General features: G+C 35.6%; 1 protein-coding gene across 3 annotated transcripts in view; it reads left to right on the top strand.

Moving 5' to 3' along the window:
- The window catches only part of DPY19L4 (dpy-19 like 4), a 61,258-nt gene extending 47,635 nt beyond the window's left edge, over window positions 1-13,623 (top strand). For all 3 annotated transcript variants that reach the window (XM_036830483.1, XM_036830485.1, XM_036830484.1), the window contains 5 exons: window positions 1,203-1,259; window positions 1,979-2,061; window positions 4,630-4,762; window positions 8,087-8,245; window positions 10,060-13,623. In XM_036830483.1, the coding sequence (XP_036686378.1) occupies window positions 1,203-1,259; window positions 1,979-2,061; window positions 4,630-4,762; window positions 8,087-8,245; window positions 10,060-10,224 (597 nt within the window). In that variant the 3' untranslated portion in view covers window positions 10,225-13,623. The remainder of the gene's footprint in view (window positions 1-1,202; window positions 1,260-1,978; window positions 2,062-4,629; window positions 4,763-8,086; window positions 8,246-10,059) is intronic.
- Window positions 13,624-19,926: the final 6,303 nt, after the last annotated feature.

Raw genomic sequence — 19,926 nt, 5'->3', positions numbered from 1 at the left:
TTTTGTTGGCACATAAAATGTGAGGTAGGAGTGGTCAAGAAATGAGACTGGAGAAGTCTAGGAGGGTAAGGTCATCGAGGCCTTAGAGTGTCCTGTCCTGCTTGGTGTTATCCCACAGGCAGTAGGAAGACATTGACATGTTTATGCAAGGGCGGGAGAGAGTCAGCCTTACATTTTCTGTCAGCTCACCCTTATAGTTCTGTGAAGGATAGGCTTAAGGGTGAGAGACTGGAATCAGGAAGGGGGCTGTCACCCAGGTACAGGCCATGGAGGATGGAAACGGTAAAAACTTCAATTGTTTTGAGAGCTCACTATGTGTCAGGTACTGTTTGAAGCATTTCACATGCTATTCAAAGCTTACAAAGACCCTGTTAGTTAAGTTTTATTATCTGTATTTTATAGACAAAGAAACTAAGGCATAAAGTGGTTAAATAACTCACCCAAGATCACATAACTTGTAAGTGTAAGAACCATGATTCACACCCGGGTTCTTCTAGCTCCAAAGCCCATTTAATTAATACTGTACTACACTGAAGTGAAAAAAATAGAAGAGTAATAAGATTTGGTGCCTCATTAAGTATGGGAGAATGAAGAATAGGGAGAAGTCATAGATGTTTCTTAGGTTTTGGGTTTGTGTGACTGGATTGTGGGGTCACCAATAGACATAGGACAATAGGAAGAGAACAGGTTTTGGTAGGAAGATGATAAATCACCTCTAATGATAGTCATGTTGTATTTTGCCAGTCTTTTTTCTGGAGGTTTTTATGCATTCTTATCTTAGCATAGTAGTATATTGATGTATATTGGCTATTTTTCCTGTGTTAATTCATTGTCTTTTTGTTGTTGTTGTTAGCTATTTTCATAGCAGTTCAATGTTTTTTGTAAGCTCTTCATAAGTTAAATTCCTGGAAAAATTGTCAAATATTGACTTACTATTTTAAATATTGCGATGTGCATTACCCTTTTTATGTTCTGCCTTAAATTTATATTGCAAATATGTATTTCTCACTTTGTCTCCAGCTTGATATAAAATTTATTATTCTTCACCCATCTCACTCTGTGAACTAGGTTCCATGCTGACTCCAATTTCTCTGACTGAAATTGTTAAACTGTAAGAATATTTGATTGGTCATAGAGTCAGTGCCTCTATAGTACATTCTGAAATGTATTTATCCATAACCCTTTTTGCTTTAACATTTTAGGCTCTTATTCTGAGCATGGCTGTCCCTACTATAATAGGTCTCAGCTTATGGAAAGAGGTAAGAAAATTAGATTTTTCATAAGATGAAAATATATGTTATCTATAAGGTAGTGATAAATTTATATGTGTGTGTAGGATACTTATATTGGAACAGTATTCTAACAAAATAAAGCGTGATATACTTAATAATATGTAATCTTCTACCAAAAGGAACATGATAGAAGAGGTAAAACATTTTTACAATGCCATCTGATGCAATTTTCTGTAGTCTAATACTGGTATTATTTCAGTTTATAATTGACAAAGGAAATGGCTGAATAAATGGTATTTATTAGTAAATAGTAAAAAGTATTTTGGCAATCCCCCAATTTAAATATTTATAAAATAATGTAAACTCTTTGGCTTATCGTAATGTAACATGAAATTAATTGTCAGTAAACCTGTGAATTATTTGACTTGATCTGAAATTTATTTGTTTGCTTACTTATTTATTCAGTGTGCATGTGCATGAAGGATACAACTGATGATTACTTGTTTGGTGGATAAAATTATGTTTTGAGCGTAGGCAGTGAATTAACCACACAGTAGATTATTCGGGCTGAGAAGAACTAGCAAGAAACTGAAGGAAAGTAAAGCAATCCATGCCATTTTCTGTGTGAGAACTGTGTTGTAACATTGTTTGTCGTAAGTTGGCCTCTTAGTCTTTGGAAGTACTCTGAAACAGTTTTAAACTTTCTAAATACTTACAGGTTTTGGGGATTTTGTTTTGTATTTTAGTTTTTTCCAAGATTAATGACAGAATTAATGGAACTACAAGAATTTTATGACCCAGATACGGTGGAACTTATGACCTGGATAAAGTAAGAACTGAACTGCCCAAGACTGTTGTTAAGCTATTAATTAATCATTGGATGCTATTTAGTGGATTCAGGGGAAATAATAAATTAATCCTTTTCCAAGTTCTTCTCATAAATCTCAGGGATTTTACCCTGTATTTTTAGGGATATTTAGTTTTCATTTAGACATACAATTCTAATTTTCTAATTGAACTCATTTCCATCAAAATATAGTATTGATAAGTTTTAGATATGAAACTCTAGCTGTTAAACATCTAGAAATGTGGAATAAAAAGGAACCAATGTTCTTTTATTTAGATAGTCAAGAGATGCTTCTTTTAACCGGAGTTGGAGATGAATGAGCGGTGGATTTCTAGTCTTGATAACCAAGGTTAACAAGATTTTTAATTTTAATTTTAACACTCATGCAGATTTTAATACGACAGGAGATGTGCTCTTGGGACTACAGAAGCTGGGAATTTTAATTGAAACACCTCGTTCCCTCCTCTAACATACATATATAACTAAGGGACCCTCAAAGGGCTACACTATCAGTGAGAGGATGGACTATCACAAAATAGCCATCAAGTGGTAGAGAAAGATGATAAGAAAGCACGTCTTCCTTGGTTTCAGCTCTTGGTCAGAAATAAAGTGTCTCTCCTGAATTTGTAGCAATGCATCTGAATTCACATGTTTGTAGTTTGAAATTATACTTGTCTAATCCAGGAAACCCTATATCAAGAGATTAGCATAAAAAGTGGTTCTGGGATGGTCTGGAGTGCCTGATATAATCCTCAGCCCAGGCTACCCAGGATTTCGCAAATAAAGCTTCATGAAGATAAACTCTAAAGTTACAAAACACATGAAGAAACAGTTCAACACAGCAAGAATCAGTTGTCGGTTGTGATAAGCAATAGAAGTAGACTTCTAGCAACTTCTGATAATAAATTTTGCTTGTGTCAGTTTTTGCTGCACAGTGGACTACCGCAAAACTTAGTGGCGTACAAACAATAAACATTTGTTATTTTGCACCATTTCAGTGGTCAGCTGCGTAGAAGCAACTGGTAGGATTCTTCTGGTCTGGGCCAGCTCATCTGGGACTGGGTAGTCTGGCATGGCCTTTCTCACATGTCTAGACTGGTAGGTGTCAGCTGAGGTCATGGAGTTGACTTAGCCACATGCTTCTCATTATCCAGCCCAGGTGAGACTGGGCTCATTCGTAAGGTGGTGGTTGTCGAGTTCCCAAGAGCAGCAAGAGAGGACAAGTCGCAAGGTCAAGCATGTTTTAAGTCTCTGCTCAAATTATGTTTGCTGTTGTCCTATTGGCCAAAACAAGTCATATGACAAAGACCAGTGTTTCCTCCAAGAGCATATCTGTAGAAAAGAATCATTGTAACCATTTTTCCAACCAGTCTACCCTATGGATAGAGACTATGAAATAGTTTGAAAATTTTTAAACACATAGAAGAAGAAACTAAAACTTGAAAAAGGAATGAAACACTCTCAGAAAAGGCCAGGATACTAGGGGAAAAAAGGCAAAAAATGTTTCTAGAAATGAGGAATAGGTTTATAGAATAGGTATATAGAAATGAGAATAATAGGTCTTATTATAAGTTCTCGTTATTATAATGACACCTCTTGTATGTATAAAAATTATTATTTTTTTAGATCATCCTTAACTACTGCCTATTAATACTTTTTTGTGAATTGTATTTACCTTTGTGGAACACTGATTATATAACCTTGTGTTGTCATTAACAAAAGAGAAAGTCACATTTTTTGTGTGTGATTTACCACAGTATTTTCAAAAACAGCAAAGGCCTAAACATTGGACCTTTTACATCAAATGATTGGACATTTATGTCACTGTGTTGTGATTTTTCTGTTTCATTTTTGTTTCCCCATTACTGGGGGCTCCTTGAGGACAGTGGCTGTGTGCTGTCTCTTTATTTTCATAGCTTGACAATATCACTAGCACATAGTAGGTAGATGCTGAATGTTGAATACAGGGAGGTAATAAATAAGTCAGGACATAAGAGCAGCCCTTTGGGACCTGTCTTGTGAGTGGCATCTATCTGGGACTTTGGATTATGATTTAGAGTAGGGAGGTCCTTCATGTGTTATCTGGAGATAGACATATGGGTAAAGGTAGGGAAGGAGCAGGAGGATAGATGGATCTGGAAGGAGTTGAGTTCTGGTGGTTAATATTTGCCAAAGATGAATTTGAGAATTCACAGTATCAGCATTGAATTGTCACTCCCATTACCCTGCATTATTTTTTAATAGCATTATTACCACCTGACCTATATGTTTATCCTCTCCCCCTGCTCCCTCTTCAAAGCAGGGACCTTGTTCTCCCACCTCTCTTTTTTAAATATTTATTTATCTTTAGCACTCTGAAAAGTTTCTGGCACATAATAGATGCTCAGTTTTTTTTTAATAAATCCAAAAATTAAATGAAATGAAAACTGACATTGAAACTTAAGTGTGCAATACATTTTAAGTTGCTTGGTATTTCAGAATTGATATAAATCAGTGATCTAAATAGTATACTTACCTTTTCAGTGTGTGAATCTTTATGGTTCTTTGCAGAAGGCAAGCTCCAGTTGCAGCTGTTTTTGCAGGAAGTCCACAGTTAATGGGTGTGATTAAATTATGCACTGGATGGATGGTGACAAGCTTGCCTCTTTACAATGATGATGATCTTCTCAAGAGAAATGAAAATGTAAGGCATTTTAGATTCTACATTTGGATCATTTTTATATGACTCCTTAGTATAGTTCTGTAATGATGCATATGTTCCTGGTTAGCTAGGAAAATCCAGACAATTTTAGAAGAGTTAATTAGCTTTAGTTTTAAAAAAGCTGTATAATACATTTAATCGAGAGGCCAACATTAGAATATGAAGTTCTTTGTTTTATGGAAAGTATGGATATGTTTCTAGGAGAAACATTTCATTTCCCACAAGGTTTCAAGGGACTGATGTGTAATATTTTATAAAGGGAAGCATTCTTTTGAGAATATCATTGTTCTCAATCAAATTATTGAAGGAAGGCTTTCAGTTAATGTCTTTATACACTTTGTATTTCCAAGCCAAAATTCTATTATTGCTTATAAAACACTGATTTATTTTTCATTATGGGCTATTATTAATAACTTAGTATAACATTAGTATGGAATCTAATTGCTTCTTGTTCAGAGAATGTATTATTTTGAATGTTTGGTATGGATTTAAATGGTAACTTCATATCTGAAGGTAATGACCAACTGAACCTGAGTTCTAAATATTCTGTTTTTCAGTTGGAGAGAATTTCATATAGTTTTTAAGTATACTCTAAGCTAAGGAGGAAGTGTAGCAGTATAGAAGTTAGACTCTAATACAAAGGTTAGACTCTAAACTTTATGACCTTGAGCAAGTTTCTGAATCTGGAAGTAATAATAGTTCTTACCTCCTAGTTGTGAGAATTAAATAAGATAATGCACTATGCCTGAAACAGTAAAATTTAAATGTTAGCTAGTATTAATATGTACTATTAAATTATAATTGTATGTGCGCACACACATTCACATATAACCACAGAAAGTAGAGAGGAGTTCAAAAGCAGGAGCAGTCAGTTCTGCCTACAAAAATCCAAGTCTTCATAAAGGGCATTTGCTTGATCTGGGCTTTGAAGGATGACTAGAAACTTGTTTGGAAAAAGAATACAGTGATTCCAGGTTAAAAAAGTCACATGAGCCTTGAAACTTGTTTGGCCATGAAACTGGAAAATAAAATAAGGCCAAATTCTGGAGGACCTGGAAGGTCATGCTTAAGAATTTAGACTTGCCCTGGAGGCATTTGGGAGTCATCAAAGACCTTTCATAAGCCCAGGAGTGGAACCTTAGATCTGTTTTAGAGTTAATTAAGGTCAGGGAACAGTTGAAGCAGGGGAGAGGTCAGAGATGGGGAGATCTACCTCGCAGTGATTTACCTGAGAGACAACAGCTGCCTCTGATTAGTATTTGCTGCGGTTGAAAAGGTAGTGTTGCTTAGAAGATACACTACTGCATATTCCTAAACTTTTACTTTTTGTGGATTTAAACCAACAGACTCTGACATGGCTTTGTTTTCTTTGTTGTCTTTTGATTGGTCTTTGTCCTAATATAGAATTTCAGAATTACTTATAATTAGGTCAGAGTTCTAATTAGGTTCTAATTAAATTTAAACATTTTAGAGTTTTTAGTTTTATGTGACTTGGCTGTGAGAATAGGAACCATTTTTTTTTTCAAATCTTGGTCTTTCTATATGGTGTCTAGTACATAGCAAGTACTGAATAAATTTTTTGTTAAAATAAAATTCAAATTGAACTCCATAAGTGAGACCATACCATTTGAATTAGACACTGTCTATAATTCATAACATGTGACTAATCTTTATAATCAGTGATTATAGGCCAGCGATTCTCAAACCTGGGAAGATGGTGCTCCCAGGGGACATTTGGCAATGTCTGGAGACACTTTTGGTTGTCACAGCTAGGGGAGGGGTTCTACAGACACCTAGTGGGTAGAGACCAGGGCTACTCTTAAACATCCTCCAGTGTACAGAACAGCCTCCATTCTGTCCTGACAAAGAATTACCTGGCCCAGAATGTCGATAGCGTTGAGGTTGAGAAACCTCACTCTAGTCTAACAGTAATGTTATTGTCATTGCATAGAGGTGTTTTTTATATGCCCCAGTAGTATGTTACAGTTTCCCCAAACTTAAAAATAAGTAAAAATATATATAAAGAACTATAAAGTATAAGGTGGATAAGATAGAACCATTCACATGAACTTATTTAACAAAGTGAAGTGAGTGAGAAACTTCCTCTTGATTTATTAACATTCTGTGTTCCACAGAATGAGTATCTCTAGCACCTCAATGGACATTGGACCTAAAGTTGCTGGATAGACAGCAACCATAACATGTAGTAAGCAGCTGCTGAATATTCTGCAGATAGACTGGAATCTTGTCCAATCTAGGTTGCAAATCTCAGTATTTTCATAACAAACAGTATATGATACTTTTGGCCTAACTTTTGTGGTTATCCAAGGTTAACATTTCAGAAAACCTGAAAAACGTATTATCTGATAAGATCCAAAGTTTATTATCTAATAAGGTCAGCAAAATTGTAATGAAAAACACCACGTAATCAAGACATGAGTTTTAAGCATGCATCCCTGTTCTTTCAGTATTTGTGACAAGGGTCAAATTATTTTTAACCTCACTGACTTTATCTCATGTATAAAATGAGTATAAAATACTATGATACATGGTAATAAAAAAAAGTAATGGAACAATTGCAACTCAATAATAAGAAGACAACCCAGTTAAAAAAATGGACAAAGGCCATTTGCAACAACGTGGATGAACCTTGAGGGCATTACGCTAAGTGAAGTAAGTCAGATAGGAAAAGACAAATACTCTATGATATCACTTATATATGGAATCTAAAAAGGCTGAACTCATAGAAACAGAAGAGTTGTGGTTGCCAGGGGTTGGGAGGGTTGGAGAAATGAGATGTTGGTGAAAGAGTACAAACTTCTAGTTATAAGATGAATAAACTCTAGGGATCTAATGTACAGCATGGTGATTATAGTTAATAACACCGTATTGTATATTCGAAAGTTGCTGAGAGTAGATCTTAGATGTTTTCCCCACAAAAAAGAAATGGCGATTATGTAACATGATGCAGGTGTTAGCTAAAGCTATGGTGCTAATCATTTTGCAACATATGAGCATATCAGATAAACATGTTGTACACCTTAAACTTACACAATGTTATATGTCAATTATATCTCAATAAAACTGGGGAAAAATGGGCAAAGGACTTGAATGGACCTTTCTCAAAAGAAGATACACAAGTGGCCAATAGCAGATGAATATAAGCTTCCTGAGGGAAGGAATCAAGTGAATATCATTATTTTCCACAGATAGTACTAAGAACGTAGTAGATGCTTAATGTATAATTTTGATAAACAGAAGTTTTAAATGTCTTTTAAAGTTGTTGTTTTAATTATATTCTTTCAGATCTATCAAATCTATTCAAAGCGATCTGCTGAGGATATTTATAAAATACTGACATCCTACAAGGCTAATTACCTGATTGTAGAAGATGCTATCTGCAGTGAGGTGGGACCCGTGAGAGGCTGTAGGGTTAAAGATTTATTAGACATTGCAAATGGCCACGTAAGTAACCATTCGGAAAACGAAATTTTTTTGAGAAAAATGACTTTATTTAAACCTATAAAAGTATCTTCAAGCTTTATTTTTGGAACTTAACTAAGAATGTAATTAAAAGTTATATAACAGTGGGGGGAGCTTATTAAAAGTAGTTGGAACTATTTTTTCAATGTACAAAAGAAAAGTTGGGCAATTTTGCAAAAAAAAAAAGTTTACCAATATCTCAATTCCTTATTTGTTGCCTGTACTTGTGCATGTTCAACATTTATAAACAAAAAATAGTTTGTTTTGAATGATGATTTTATTTTAACATAAAGAGCAGCCGTTTGTTTTGTTATATTCTTATGTTGAGAAATTTCTTGTAATCTGATACATATCTAGAAAAATTGCTTACTAAATTGACACAGTCCTGTACATTGAGTCCCTATTATCCACAAACATTAGTGTATTCAGAGCTACTTTAGTTGTTAGGATTTAACTGTATCTTAAGTTTTCATTGATTTTAGCTATTTTACCAAGCTTTCTTACTTCTCAGCCTACAGTGTATACTGTATACCTAGCAACTAAGACTGACAGGGGAGTTTGCATATCTGGTAATTAGTGTTTGTATATCTGATAATTAGGCACTGGAAAGGGTGCCTTTACTCCTGGGAAAGTTGGGGGTGAAGGATCTTAGGCAAAGTTCAGCAGGTCATTCTTGTTTGGAGTGCATATTCTATTCACGTTGCAGCCAGGACTTTTTCTTTCCCTTCCTAATTAATTAGCTCTTTGTCATAATCATCCCAGACCAGTTTGGAGGTGAGAAATTCGTTTGTTGGTTTTTTTTGGGGGGACCACGCTCTGCGGCATGTGGGATCTTAGTTCCCCGACTAGGGATCAAACCCATGCCCCCTGCAGTGGAAGCGCAGAGTCTTAACCCACTGGACCTCCAGGGAAGTCCCGAGAAATTAGTTTTTATGATTTCCACCTTTCCCTCTCTTCATGACCCCTTAATCTTATAAACTTATTCTGTTTTCTGCTGCATGTATTTTGAATTTTCTCTGTTGGCACTTGATATCTGTGGTCTTTGGCTTCATTGGTGACAAAATGGAACTTTAGTAAGCATCAGGTATTCAGTAATTCCTGCTGTATTGCCATCTGCTGTCTAGAGCCTTATCCTTCTGCTCTTGGCTACCCTCTTGCTCCATTTTGGAGATCAGGTTACTTCTTCTTTCGTGTAATGCCTGGCATGGACTTAAAGCGAATCCATCCTTTTATTCTTACAGTTGACTCTCTGACATCTTTCCTAGGCATTAGAATAATATTTAGTATTTTATTATAGAAAACTCTTCAAGCTAGCTAAGCTATCTTAGTGAACCTCATTAAGGTGAAAATGTAAAGGATTGTACTGGATAAGTCACAGAAACTTGCTTACTAATGTGAGTCAGTCCTGCACAAGGAGAAGAGTATGAATATACATTAAGAGTATATGTCCATTTCTCAGCCTTGGTAGGCTCCATGATAAGGTTCTTAAGAGGAATGATAGTAGACTATGGAGACATAGCCTTTTAATTTTAGGATTAAATCTTTTAAAAATTGGAAAACACTTTATACTGATTTCTCAGTCTCAATGGGAAGCTCAAGAATTTAGTGGACATGGTAACTCTTATGAAGAGGCTTTTATTTGCTGAACAATATGAGATGTTTGCTAACTAATGTGAGATAGTCCATGTTTAGCAATAATATTTTTTTTCATATAAACATCATCACTTGTACATTGATTGCATTTCTCCTGTAAGCTTAATAAGCTTTTTAATATTTTGTTTCATATCGTTTGATAGGTGGTTTGTGAAGAAGGTGACAAGATAACCTACTCAAAACATGGAAGATTTTGTCATGAGGTCAAAATTAACTATTCTCCTTATGTGAATTATTTCACTAGAGTATACTGGAACAGATCCTACTTTGTATATAAAATCAACACCGTGATATCCTTTCAGTCTTGAAAAATAGCAGAGCCTTCATTTCAAAGACTTATACCACCTGAAGTAAAATGCAATTTTCTTCTACCTACGTGGTGTCTTTTGGAAATCAGAGTATGGACGTTTGAAATGTTGCTGCTGCTTTTCCCCTCCTGCTGTTAACTGGATCTAGAATTCTGTGGGGGGAAGAAGATCAAACATTACTGTACTTTGGTAAAATGTCAAATCTGCCACTCTGCATCATTCCAGCCAGGTGTTTTCCTTATTGCTACATGGTCTTTAAAGATTTTACCTTCTAAACTATTGTAAAATTTTCCTCATAAATCTTCATTCCATCATAACATTAGTCTTGAATTTGAATATGTTCAAGGTCAGAGTATATATCTCAAATATAACATTTAATAAATACTTAATGTGATATAGAATAGAAGGAAAGAATTACTCTTTCCCTCAAGGCAGTTTCTGAAGGTATTTCATGGTGTATAATAGAACTGAAATATTACAATAAAAAACTAATTTAAATGTTCACTGAAAATTTGTGGCATTTAAATTAAAATGGAAATTGTATAAAGGAAAGTGATTTTTAAGGATATACATAAAGATATATCCAGATTTTCCATGATACTGCTCTCCTCATCTGCTGCTTATGTAAATGAGCATTTTCTTAGTAATATACAGTGTATGATATTGCATTTCATCACTTTATGACTATTAAGTGGTTAGTTTTTTCACTTATGCCCATAAATTTGATACCAATTGAATCATGATAAAACAGTAACTCTTGTTACCTATGTATTTTTTAAAACAGACATTTAAAAGAATGTTCAAAATTTAAAAATAAGAAAAAAATAAAAGAATGTTGTTTAGGTTTCTTAAAAATATGGATATGGAGTATATAATCTATTCACATGTTTCCTATTGAAGTATTAAGTAAAAAATTAAATCTTTATCAGAATGAGAATATGAGCAACTAAAGTGAGCAACAATTTCTGGAGATACGTGCAGATGCTGTTCAACATACCTCTGCATAGAGGTGTATTTATGATAAAACACAAGTGCTATTATTTATGAAACGATGGTACAATCTTCAACGTTAAGAGCAAAATGACAATTATAATAAAATTCAGAGCACAGTTCCACAATCTGTTATGTTCCTTTAAGTTAAATGTTTTCATATTTTTAATTATTAATTAAAAGAAATTCTAAATGATTAATTTGGCCTTATAAAGAGATTCAGGATGGATGTATCATTTTAATAAGATGGGATACATGTTCAGTTTTACCTTATACACCTGTTAAGTGAACAGATTTAAAAATTTTTCACTTGTTAGAGTGCTGTAAAAATTGCAATTTCATTACTCTAAATTACTACATTAGAAAGGAACGTCTTTCCATTTTCTTTATTTTCTGTAATATATATTTTAAAAGCACAAAAGCACATGCATTCTTAGATTAGCTCTAAGATGTTTTGTTCTTTTGGAGCTTAAGAATTGTTTGATGGCAGTGTCATATGTCTGGTGCATTAGTTTTATTGGTTCTCATTTCACGTTTTTATATAACTTTTAACAATTATATTAAGATAGCTACAGGCAGGTTATTTCAGGTTCTCTGTACATCTTAATAGTGAGTCACTAGTATTTAGCATCAAGCCTTACAAAAATATTACCATAGTTACCTAAGTACACAGTGAATAGTCACAGGGTAGTACTTACAATTAGAGGGAGCATGTAAAATAATGTAATTGAAAAGTCAGCTTGCATATTTTGAAAGGGAAATAGAACAACCTACTTTCTACGTAGCATGAAATATTTAATTGAATTTTTATTGATTTACTTTATGATCAAATATGCTGAATTAGTTTTGATTGTTGTATGTTTTTTGTTTTTGTTTTTGACATATTAATAAGTTGCTTTTGCTTCTGTCAACTTATTTCTTAAATAAAATAGGTTTGGATCAGTTTTTAATTGAATTTTTTTAAATAATGAATTTTTCACTCAGCATCAGTTGAAAACAAAAATGTGAACTTTATTATAGAAATAATAATACTGGGTATGAAAGATAAGCTTATTTGCTTCTATCTTAGCTGTAGTTAAAACAATAGTGCTAGAAAACTTTGAGGAGCATTTAATTAATTTCCTTATTTGTAGAGTAAGAAATGATTAAGAATTCTGCAAGTAATTCCATTTGGGTAACTTACAGTTGTTAGGTATGACAATAAAGATCTACTGTGAAAGGGGCGAAATTTATGGGTTTGGGGTAGAAGGAATTTCTCAAAGAAATACAAAACATAGATACTTTGCCCTTGATGTTGCAAAACTATTGAAATAAGTGCCTTAATAAGGAGGTTAAAACAAGAAGGTTAAAAGTAAATAAAAGTTTACTTTTTATTTTCAAAAACAATTATCCATTTCTTACTTTTTCATAAGAAAAGTTTGGTAACTTTTCCCTCATCATTAAGCACAGAGAAAGAATCCTCACTATGCTATTTTCACTATTAACTTTAATTCATTGGTAAGCAAATCTTTGTTAAGGGTAGTGATGGGATTTCTAGCCTGCTAAATTAATTTATTTAGCTTCTCAAATGTCAAACAATCGAACAAGTAAAACTTACTTGATAAGGTGTATGATATTGGCTCTGCTGGTTTATATTTTCTTTAAGTTTGGCATCTGTGTCTTGGTGCTTTTTGTTAGACTGGTAGGGTTTTACAGCCTATGGAGTATGCATTGCACTTCTAAATTTTTTTCTTCATTACTTTCTGAATATATAAACAGCATGTTTTTTCAGGACATTAACCCAAATTGGTAAAAGCCTAATGTTATGACACTCTTCCGTACAGTCTAGATTGATTCAAGGAAAAGTAGAAATGGAGGTCAAAGTGTGTTACAAGTTGGGGCTGAAAAATATGCTTTAAAAAAATAAGCTGTTAATTTCTTGAAAGGAACAGTGAATAGCTATCTTATTAAACTTTGTTGTTTTGAGGAAATCAATTGTTTTTTGGCCCTTTCTATTTTTGAACAGTTAAAACATTTTGTTGCCTTTTGTAGGTAAAAGTAGTGTCTCTCTTTATAAAATTGTTGGGGTTTCTAAAAGTTGTATGTAAATCAATTTCTTGGTAAATTTATTTTAAATGCATGAATATTTAAAAGGCATATATTATGAACTATTCTGTTTATTTAAGAACCTATTGTAAAGCAAATAACTACTTCCTGATTTACATCTCAATATATTATCTCATTTGTCCAGTTTTTAAAATATACATTCTCTGTTGTTGCTATTTGCTAATAGTTTTAGATCCCAATATGTATTAAAATTATAGCTCTGAAAAGTTGCAAGTAAAATTGAACAATTTCTTATTGAAATAATAGCTCATTATTTAGTTTTTGAATGTGTAAAATTAATACTTTAAATAAAGTTAGTTGTGAAAATTGCAAAGGAATGTATTTGATTCAGCCATTTTCCATCCATTAAGGTTTCTAAGCATTATATTTGTTTTCCATAATAAAAAAAAAGGGGAGCATTTTAGAACCATATTTGCTGAATTTAACATAAAAGCATCTCTGAATCACTTCTGTTTAGAAGTCTCTTAGAATTTGCAACATTGTAATTTTGGTATATATAATCTTATGTGCAGTTTTTTTTTTTTTTGGCTGCGCTGGGTCTTTGTTGCTGTGCGTGGGCTTTTCTCTAGTTGTGGCGAGCGGGGGCTACTCTTCGTTGCGGTGTGTGGGCTTCTCATTGAAGTGGCTTCTCCTGCTGCAGAGCACAGGCTCTAGGTGCGTGGGCTTCAGTAGTTGTGGCACGCAGGCTCAGTAGTTGTGGCTCATGGGCTCTAGAGCGCAGGCTCAGTAGTTGCGGCACACAGGCTTAGTTGCTCTGCGGCATGTGGGATCTTCCTGGACCAGGGATCAAACCCGTGCCCCCTGCTTTAGCTGGCAAACTCTTAACCACTGCGCCACCAGGGAAGCCCCTTATGTGCAGTTTTATAAGAGGTACACTGAACATCTGACCACTGTATTTAGTGAGATAATAGTATCAAAAAGAAATATGCATTCCATACTTATGGGGTAAGATATCTCATAAACAACCCTTTCATATTTTAAATTAATAGCTTTGTACAGCTATTTAACAAAGATGAATACAACTGATTTTATGTATGTTGACTTTTGAATCACATCTACAGCAACGTATATTTAGATTGTGTTCTTCCTGTAACTAAGGCTACATCTTTGCAAAAGAATAAAAGTTAATTCAGTAAACATAAATCCTTTAAAAGAGTTGGGTTATGAACTAGTTTACTTTGTAACATTAAATGTACTTCTATCAAGAATGAAATTATTTCATGCTTAATCACATTCCTTGTTTTGTTTCTATAATAGAATTCTTAGAATTTTAAGTTGTCTTTTATTTATATATGAACCTTTTTTGGTTGAAGCTTTATTGAGATATAATTTATATACCATACAGTTCACCTATTTAAAGTGTGCCATTGAACAGTTTTTAGTATAATCACAGAGTGTGCAACTATCATCACAATCAATTTTAGAATATTTTCATCACCCCCAAAGAGAAACCCCACACCTTTTGGCTGTCACCCACAACAACTCCGTCCTCAAGCAAATTCTACTGATATGCTTTCTGTCTCTGGACAGAAAGTTCTACTTTGGACATTTCACATAAATAGAATCATATAATATGTGGTCTTTTGTGACTAGCTTCTTTCATTTAGCATAATGTTTTCAAAGTTCATTCATGTTGTTGCATGTATCCCTTTTCATTGCCAAATAATATTCCATTGTATGGATATACCACATTTTGTTTATCCATTCATCAGTTGACGGACATTTGGGTTGTCTCCACTTTTTTGGCTGTTATGAATTATGCTGCTATGAATATTCGTGTACAAGTTTTTATGGTTTTAGAAATTATTTATTTATTTATTTATTTTTGGCTGCACTGGGTCTTCATTGCTGTGCACGGGGTTTTCTCTAGTTGCTGCAAGCAGGGGCTACTCTTTGTTGCAGTGGCAGGCTTCTCATTGTGGTGGCTTCTCTCTTGTGGAGCACGGGCCCTAGGCGCGTGGGCTTCAGTAGTTGCAGCAGCAGGCTCAGTAGTTGTGGCACACGGGCCCTAAAGCATAGGCTCAGTAGTTGTGGTGCAGGGACTTAGTTGCTCCGTTGCATGTGGGATCTTCCCGGACCAGGGATTGAACTTGCATCCCCTGCATTGAAAGGCGGATTCTTTACCACTGGACCACCAGGGAAGTCCCTGTGTACAGGTTTTTGGGTGGACATATGTGTTCATTTTTCTTGGATTTATATCTAAGAGTAGAATTTCTGGGTCATGTGATAACTGTAGTAACTGAGGAACTGCCAGACTGGTTTTCAATCCTTCCAACAATGTATGAAGTTTCCAATTTCTCCACATCCTCACCAACACTTGCTATTATCTTTCTTCTTCATTATTGGCATTGTAGTAAGGTGTGAAGTGGTATATCATTGTAGTTTTAATCTACATTTCCATTATGTCTAATGATTTTGAACATCTTTTTGTGTGTTAAGTGGCCATTTGTATATCTTCTTTGGAGTAATGTTCATTTATAAATTGCCCATTTCTAAACTGGGTTGTCTTTTTATTATTGAATTGTAAAGGTCTTTATAATTCTAGATTATAAATCCCTTGCCAGATATGTAATTTGGGAATACAGTTGTCCCTTGGTATCCATGAGGGTTTGGTGCCAGGATCCCGCCCCGCCATGCCCCGTGTATACCAGAATCTGTGGATACTCAAGGCCCATAGAGGGTCTCCGTATCTTCAGATTCGGCATCTGTGGATTCAACCAACTGCAGAACATAAACATAGTATTATATTTATTGAAAAAAATCTGCACATAAGTGGACCTGTATAGTTCAAATCCATGTTTTCAAGGGTCAATCGTACAGTTGTCCCTTGGTATATGCTGGGGAATTGGTTCCAGGAACCCTGCAGATACCCAAATCCCTTGTATAAAATGGCATACAACAGTCAGTTTTCTGTATCTGGGGGTCTGGCATCTGCATATTAAACCAGTCAATCTAAATCATGGCATGGTTGAATCCTGGGATGAGGAACCTGTGGATATGGAGGGACAATTGTATTTCCTTCTAGTCAGTGGGTTCACTTCACTTCCTGGGTAGTGCCCTTTGAAGCACAAATGATTTTCATTTTGATTGCACTGTTATTCACATTAGGTGTTATTGATAACAGCGTTTTTACTTTGATGTGTTTGAAGTAGATCTCCTTGTATGCATCCTACTTGGAGTTTGTTCAGCTTCTTGGTTATATACATTAAGAGTTTTTTAAAAATCAGTGCTTCCCTGGTGGTGCAGTTGTTAAGAATCCACCTGCCAACGCAGGGGACACGGGTTCAAGCCCTGGTCTGGGAAGATCCCACATGCCGCGGAGCAACTAAGCCCATGCACCACAACTACTGAGCCTGCACTCTAGAGGCCATGAGCCACAGCTACTGAGCCCGCGTGCCACAACTACTGAAGCCTGTGCACCTAGAGCCCGTGCTCCGCAACGAGAAGCCACCGCAATGAGAAGCTTGTGCACTGCAATGAAGAGTAGCCCCCGCTCGCCACAACTAGAGAAAGCCCACGCACAGCAACGAAGACCCAATGCAGCCAAAAATAAATAATTTTTTTTAAATGTGTTAAAAAAAGAGTTTTTTAAAAATCAAAGTTGGAACTTCTTATGTTCCCATTACACATATGTTGGTGTGCTTAATGGTGACCCACATTTTTCTGAGGCTCTGTTCAATTTTCTTCAATCTTTTTTCCCTTTGTTCTTGGGATTGCATAATCTCTTATCAAGTTTGCTAATTCTTCTGTCAGTTAAAATCTACTGTTGAGCCCCTCTGCTGTGTTTTTCATTTCAGTTACTGTGTTTTTCAACTTCAGAATTTCCATTTGGTTCTTTTAAAAAATAGTTTCTTCCTCTTTGATATTCTTTGTTTATAGCAACTCTGGATATTGACATCCCCCTGTCCCCTGGAGCTTGTTAATTATAGATGGTTTATTTCCTTAGTGTTGGATGGACTGTTTTAGTGATGTCTATTTCCTCTGCATTGTGGAGCCTCTGTTATTGGTCCTCAGATGTCACTGCCTTGATCATGTACACATACACTCTAGCATGACAGTGATTTTAGTAGGGCTCCTTACCATCTCTTTCCTTGACCCTATCCTGCTGTTAAGCTCCACTAGTCATCAGCTGATTGCTCTATTTAGTTTTCAACAATCCCCTGGGGCATAAATTGCACCACAATCTGATCCAATTAAATCCTGGCTCCTTTGAAGTGTAGTATTAGGGAACAATGTTTTTGGTTTGTTCTAAAGCTAGGAGGGCTCTTAGCTGTCTGTTTCCCTGGTTCTGTCTGGTAAGCTAGGTGGCCTATGGTTTAGCTGGTATCTCTTAAAAAGCTACCAGCTTCCTCTTAGTTGCTTTCCATCAAAATATCCATTGTTTGGAATCCGCTGAGACTTGATCTTTCCTACACTCTGTTTCAAATAAAGTCAGTTCCTTTGGGGATAGCTTTGGAGCTCTGCTTTACATCCTGGTTCTGTCCCTAGGCAAAATCACTGAGCCACAGCTGTGGAGCTGGGAGTGGAGACAGAGTTATGTGTCTGAGTGACACTCTTACTTTAGGAGCAGGCTTCTGGGTGGGGATGGTCTGGTCTTCTTGACATGCCTCTCCCAATTTGGAAACTCTGTCTTACAAATTAGCTGGGGGGAGAGTGATCAGGGGCCCACTATTCTCAGTGTGCCATGCCTGAGGTAGAGCCTCTATTCTAAAAGTGGGGACTAAGTGAAAGAAGGTAGCCCCTCATTTCTTGGCTTCACTTGCTTGGAATTTAGCCTCTACAACACGTGGCTGGGGGAGATGAGAAATTCTGGTAGCCTACTCCTCTCAGGAAGATACTGTAGCCCTTGGCTGGGTACTGAGGGGCTGTACACACCTGGAGTGGAGTTTCCATCATGCTGAGCTGGAGGGAAAAGGGAGGATTCCAATACCACATGGGGGTCAAATGCTACAGGCACTGGCTGTTCTTACAGAGTTTTAGCAGATTTTTTGGAATAAATATTTCTTCATTTGCTATAGGTCCTTAGATCAATTTCCAGAGATTTTTAAGTGGTTGTTTTTTTAAAAAAATCATTGTCGGAGGGCTTTCCTGGTGGCGCAGTGGTTGAAAATCTGCCTGCCAATGCAGGGGACACGGGTTTGAGCCCTGGTCTGGGAAGATCCCACATGCCGCGGAGCGACTAGGCCCATGAGCCACAATTGCTGAGCCTGCGCGTCTGGAGCTTGTGCTCCGCAACAAGAGAGGCCGCGATAGTGAGAGGCCCGCGCACCGCGATGAAGAGTGGCCACCACTTGCCAGAACTAGAGAAAGCCCTCGCACAGAAACGAAGACCCAACACAACCATAAATAAATAAATAAATAAATAATTAAAAAAAAAATCATTGTCACCAGTTAGGGTTTTTCAAGGGGGCTCCTCACACAGCCATTCCAACTGTGGGAGTGTATATGTAAACTTTAAGGCTATTAAGGACTGGAGAAAAATTTAGCAGGTCATTTACAGTACCTGCTAATCAACTTTCTCTCTTGATAGTATCATTGTTAAAGAAATAGAATTAATGGAATTATTGCTTAGCTGAAAACTTGGGGCTAGAACTATTGAATGAGGGAATGGCTATTTGTCAGTCTGATAAATGTCCTATAGAAATGAAAAAATAGGCTCAAGTAATTGATGCAAATATTCAGTTATAATACTATTTAGTGGATTTCATAACCACAGTGACAAAGTACAATGAAATGAGGATAATGTTTACCCTGTAGGGTAAGTGGTGAGAAATAAAAATCAGATTTTAAGTAAAGCATTTTAAGTTCTTGCTACATAGCTAGTGTTTTGTGTAACCTATTATTTTCTCACATTAAGTTTTTGTCCAGTTCCTAATACAAAGCAATGTAAGCACTTTCACAGCTCCTATACAGTATTGTCTTTTAAAAAGCATTAAATGTTGCAATAGAAATTAATTATTCAAGAGTTAGCCCTAAGGGGGAGAAAAAAACAGCCCTAAGGATGAGCTTATTAAATAAAATATAAGTATATTGGACCAAGTAACTAGCAATATATATTTACATGATTCTAAGGACTTATAATTTTTATAAGCAAAAAAAGTGATAAACACATACACACATATAATTTTTTTTTAAATTTGAGATCCTTTTTTACTCCCTACTCAGTGAGCATTAATATAAACAAATCTCAGCCATTCTATTATTACCTTATATGATTGGATTTGAATTTTGAGTCATCTTTAATGGTGAAATGCAAAGAATTTTCATGGTCATACTTTATTTATAGGACCAGCTCCGAAATTAATCCTGCTTTAGTCACACAAAACATGTATGTATGACCAGAGTTAGGGTCTGGTTTCTTTTCATCACTACCTGCTTTCCTGGAGCAGAGAACCAGCTGGAAACTCCTGTTTTATAGTTGCTAACTTAATCCAGATGGAAGCAGGGAAACAAAGTGATGTCATGTCATTTTGTTCCAATCACAACTGGGGAATCCTCTAGTTAAACACTTCCACATGCAAAGAGCAGAAGTTAACGTACCTTAATAAAAGTTAAGGAGGGAGGAGTTTCATTGTGGAAATAAATATCAGGAGCCAAGGCCTCTTA

The sequence above is a fragment of the Balaenoptera musculus genome, chromosome 17 (assembly GCF_009873245.2).
Source record: "Balaenoptera musculus isolate JJ_BM4_2016_0621 chromosome 17, mBalMus1.pri.v3, whole genome shotgun sequence".
In the NCBI taxonomy this organism is placed as follows: Eukaryota; Metazoa; Chordata; class Mammalia; order Artiodactyla; family Balaenopteridae; genus Balaenoptera; species Balaenoptera musculus.
This window is presented reverse-complemented; position numbering and strand designations above follow the sequence as displayed.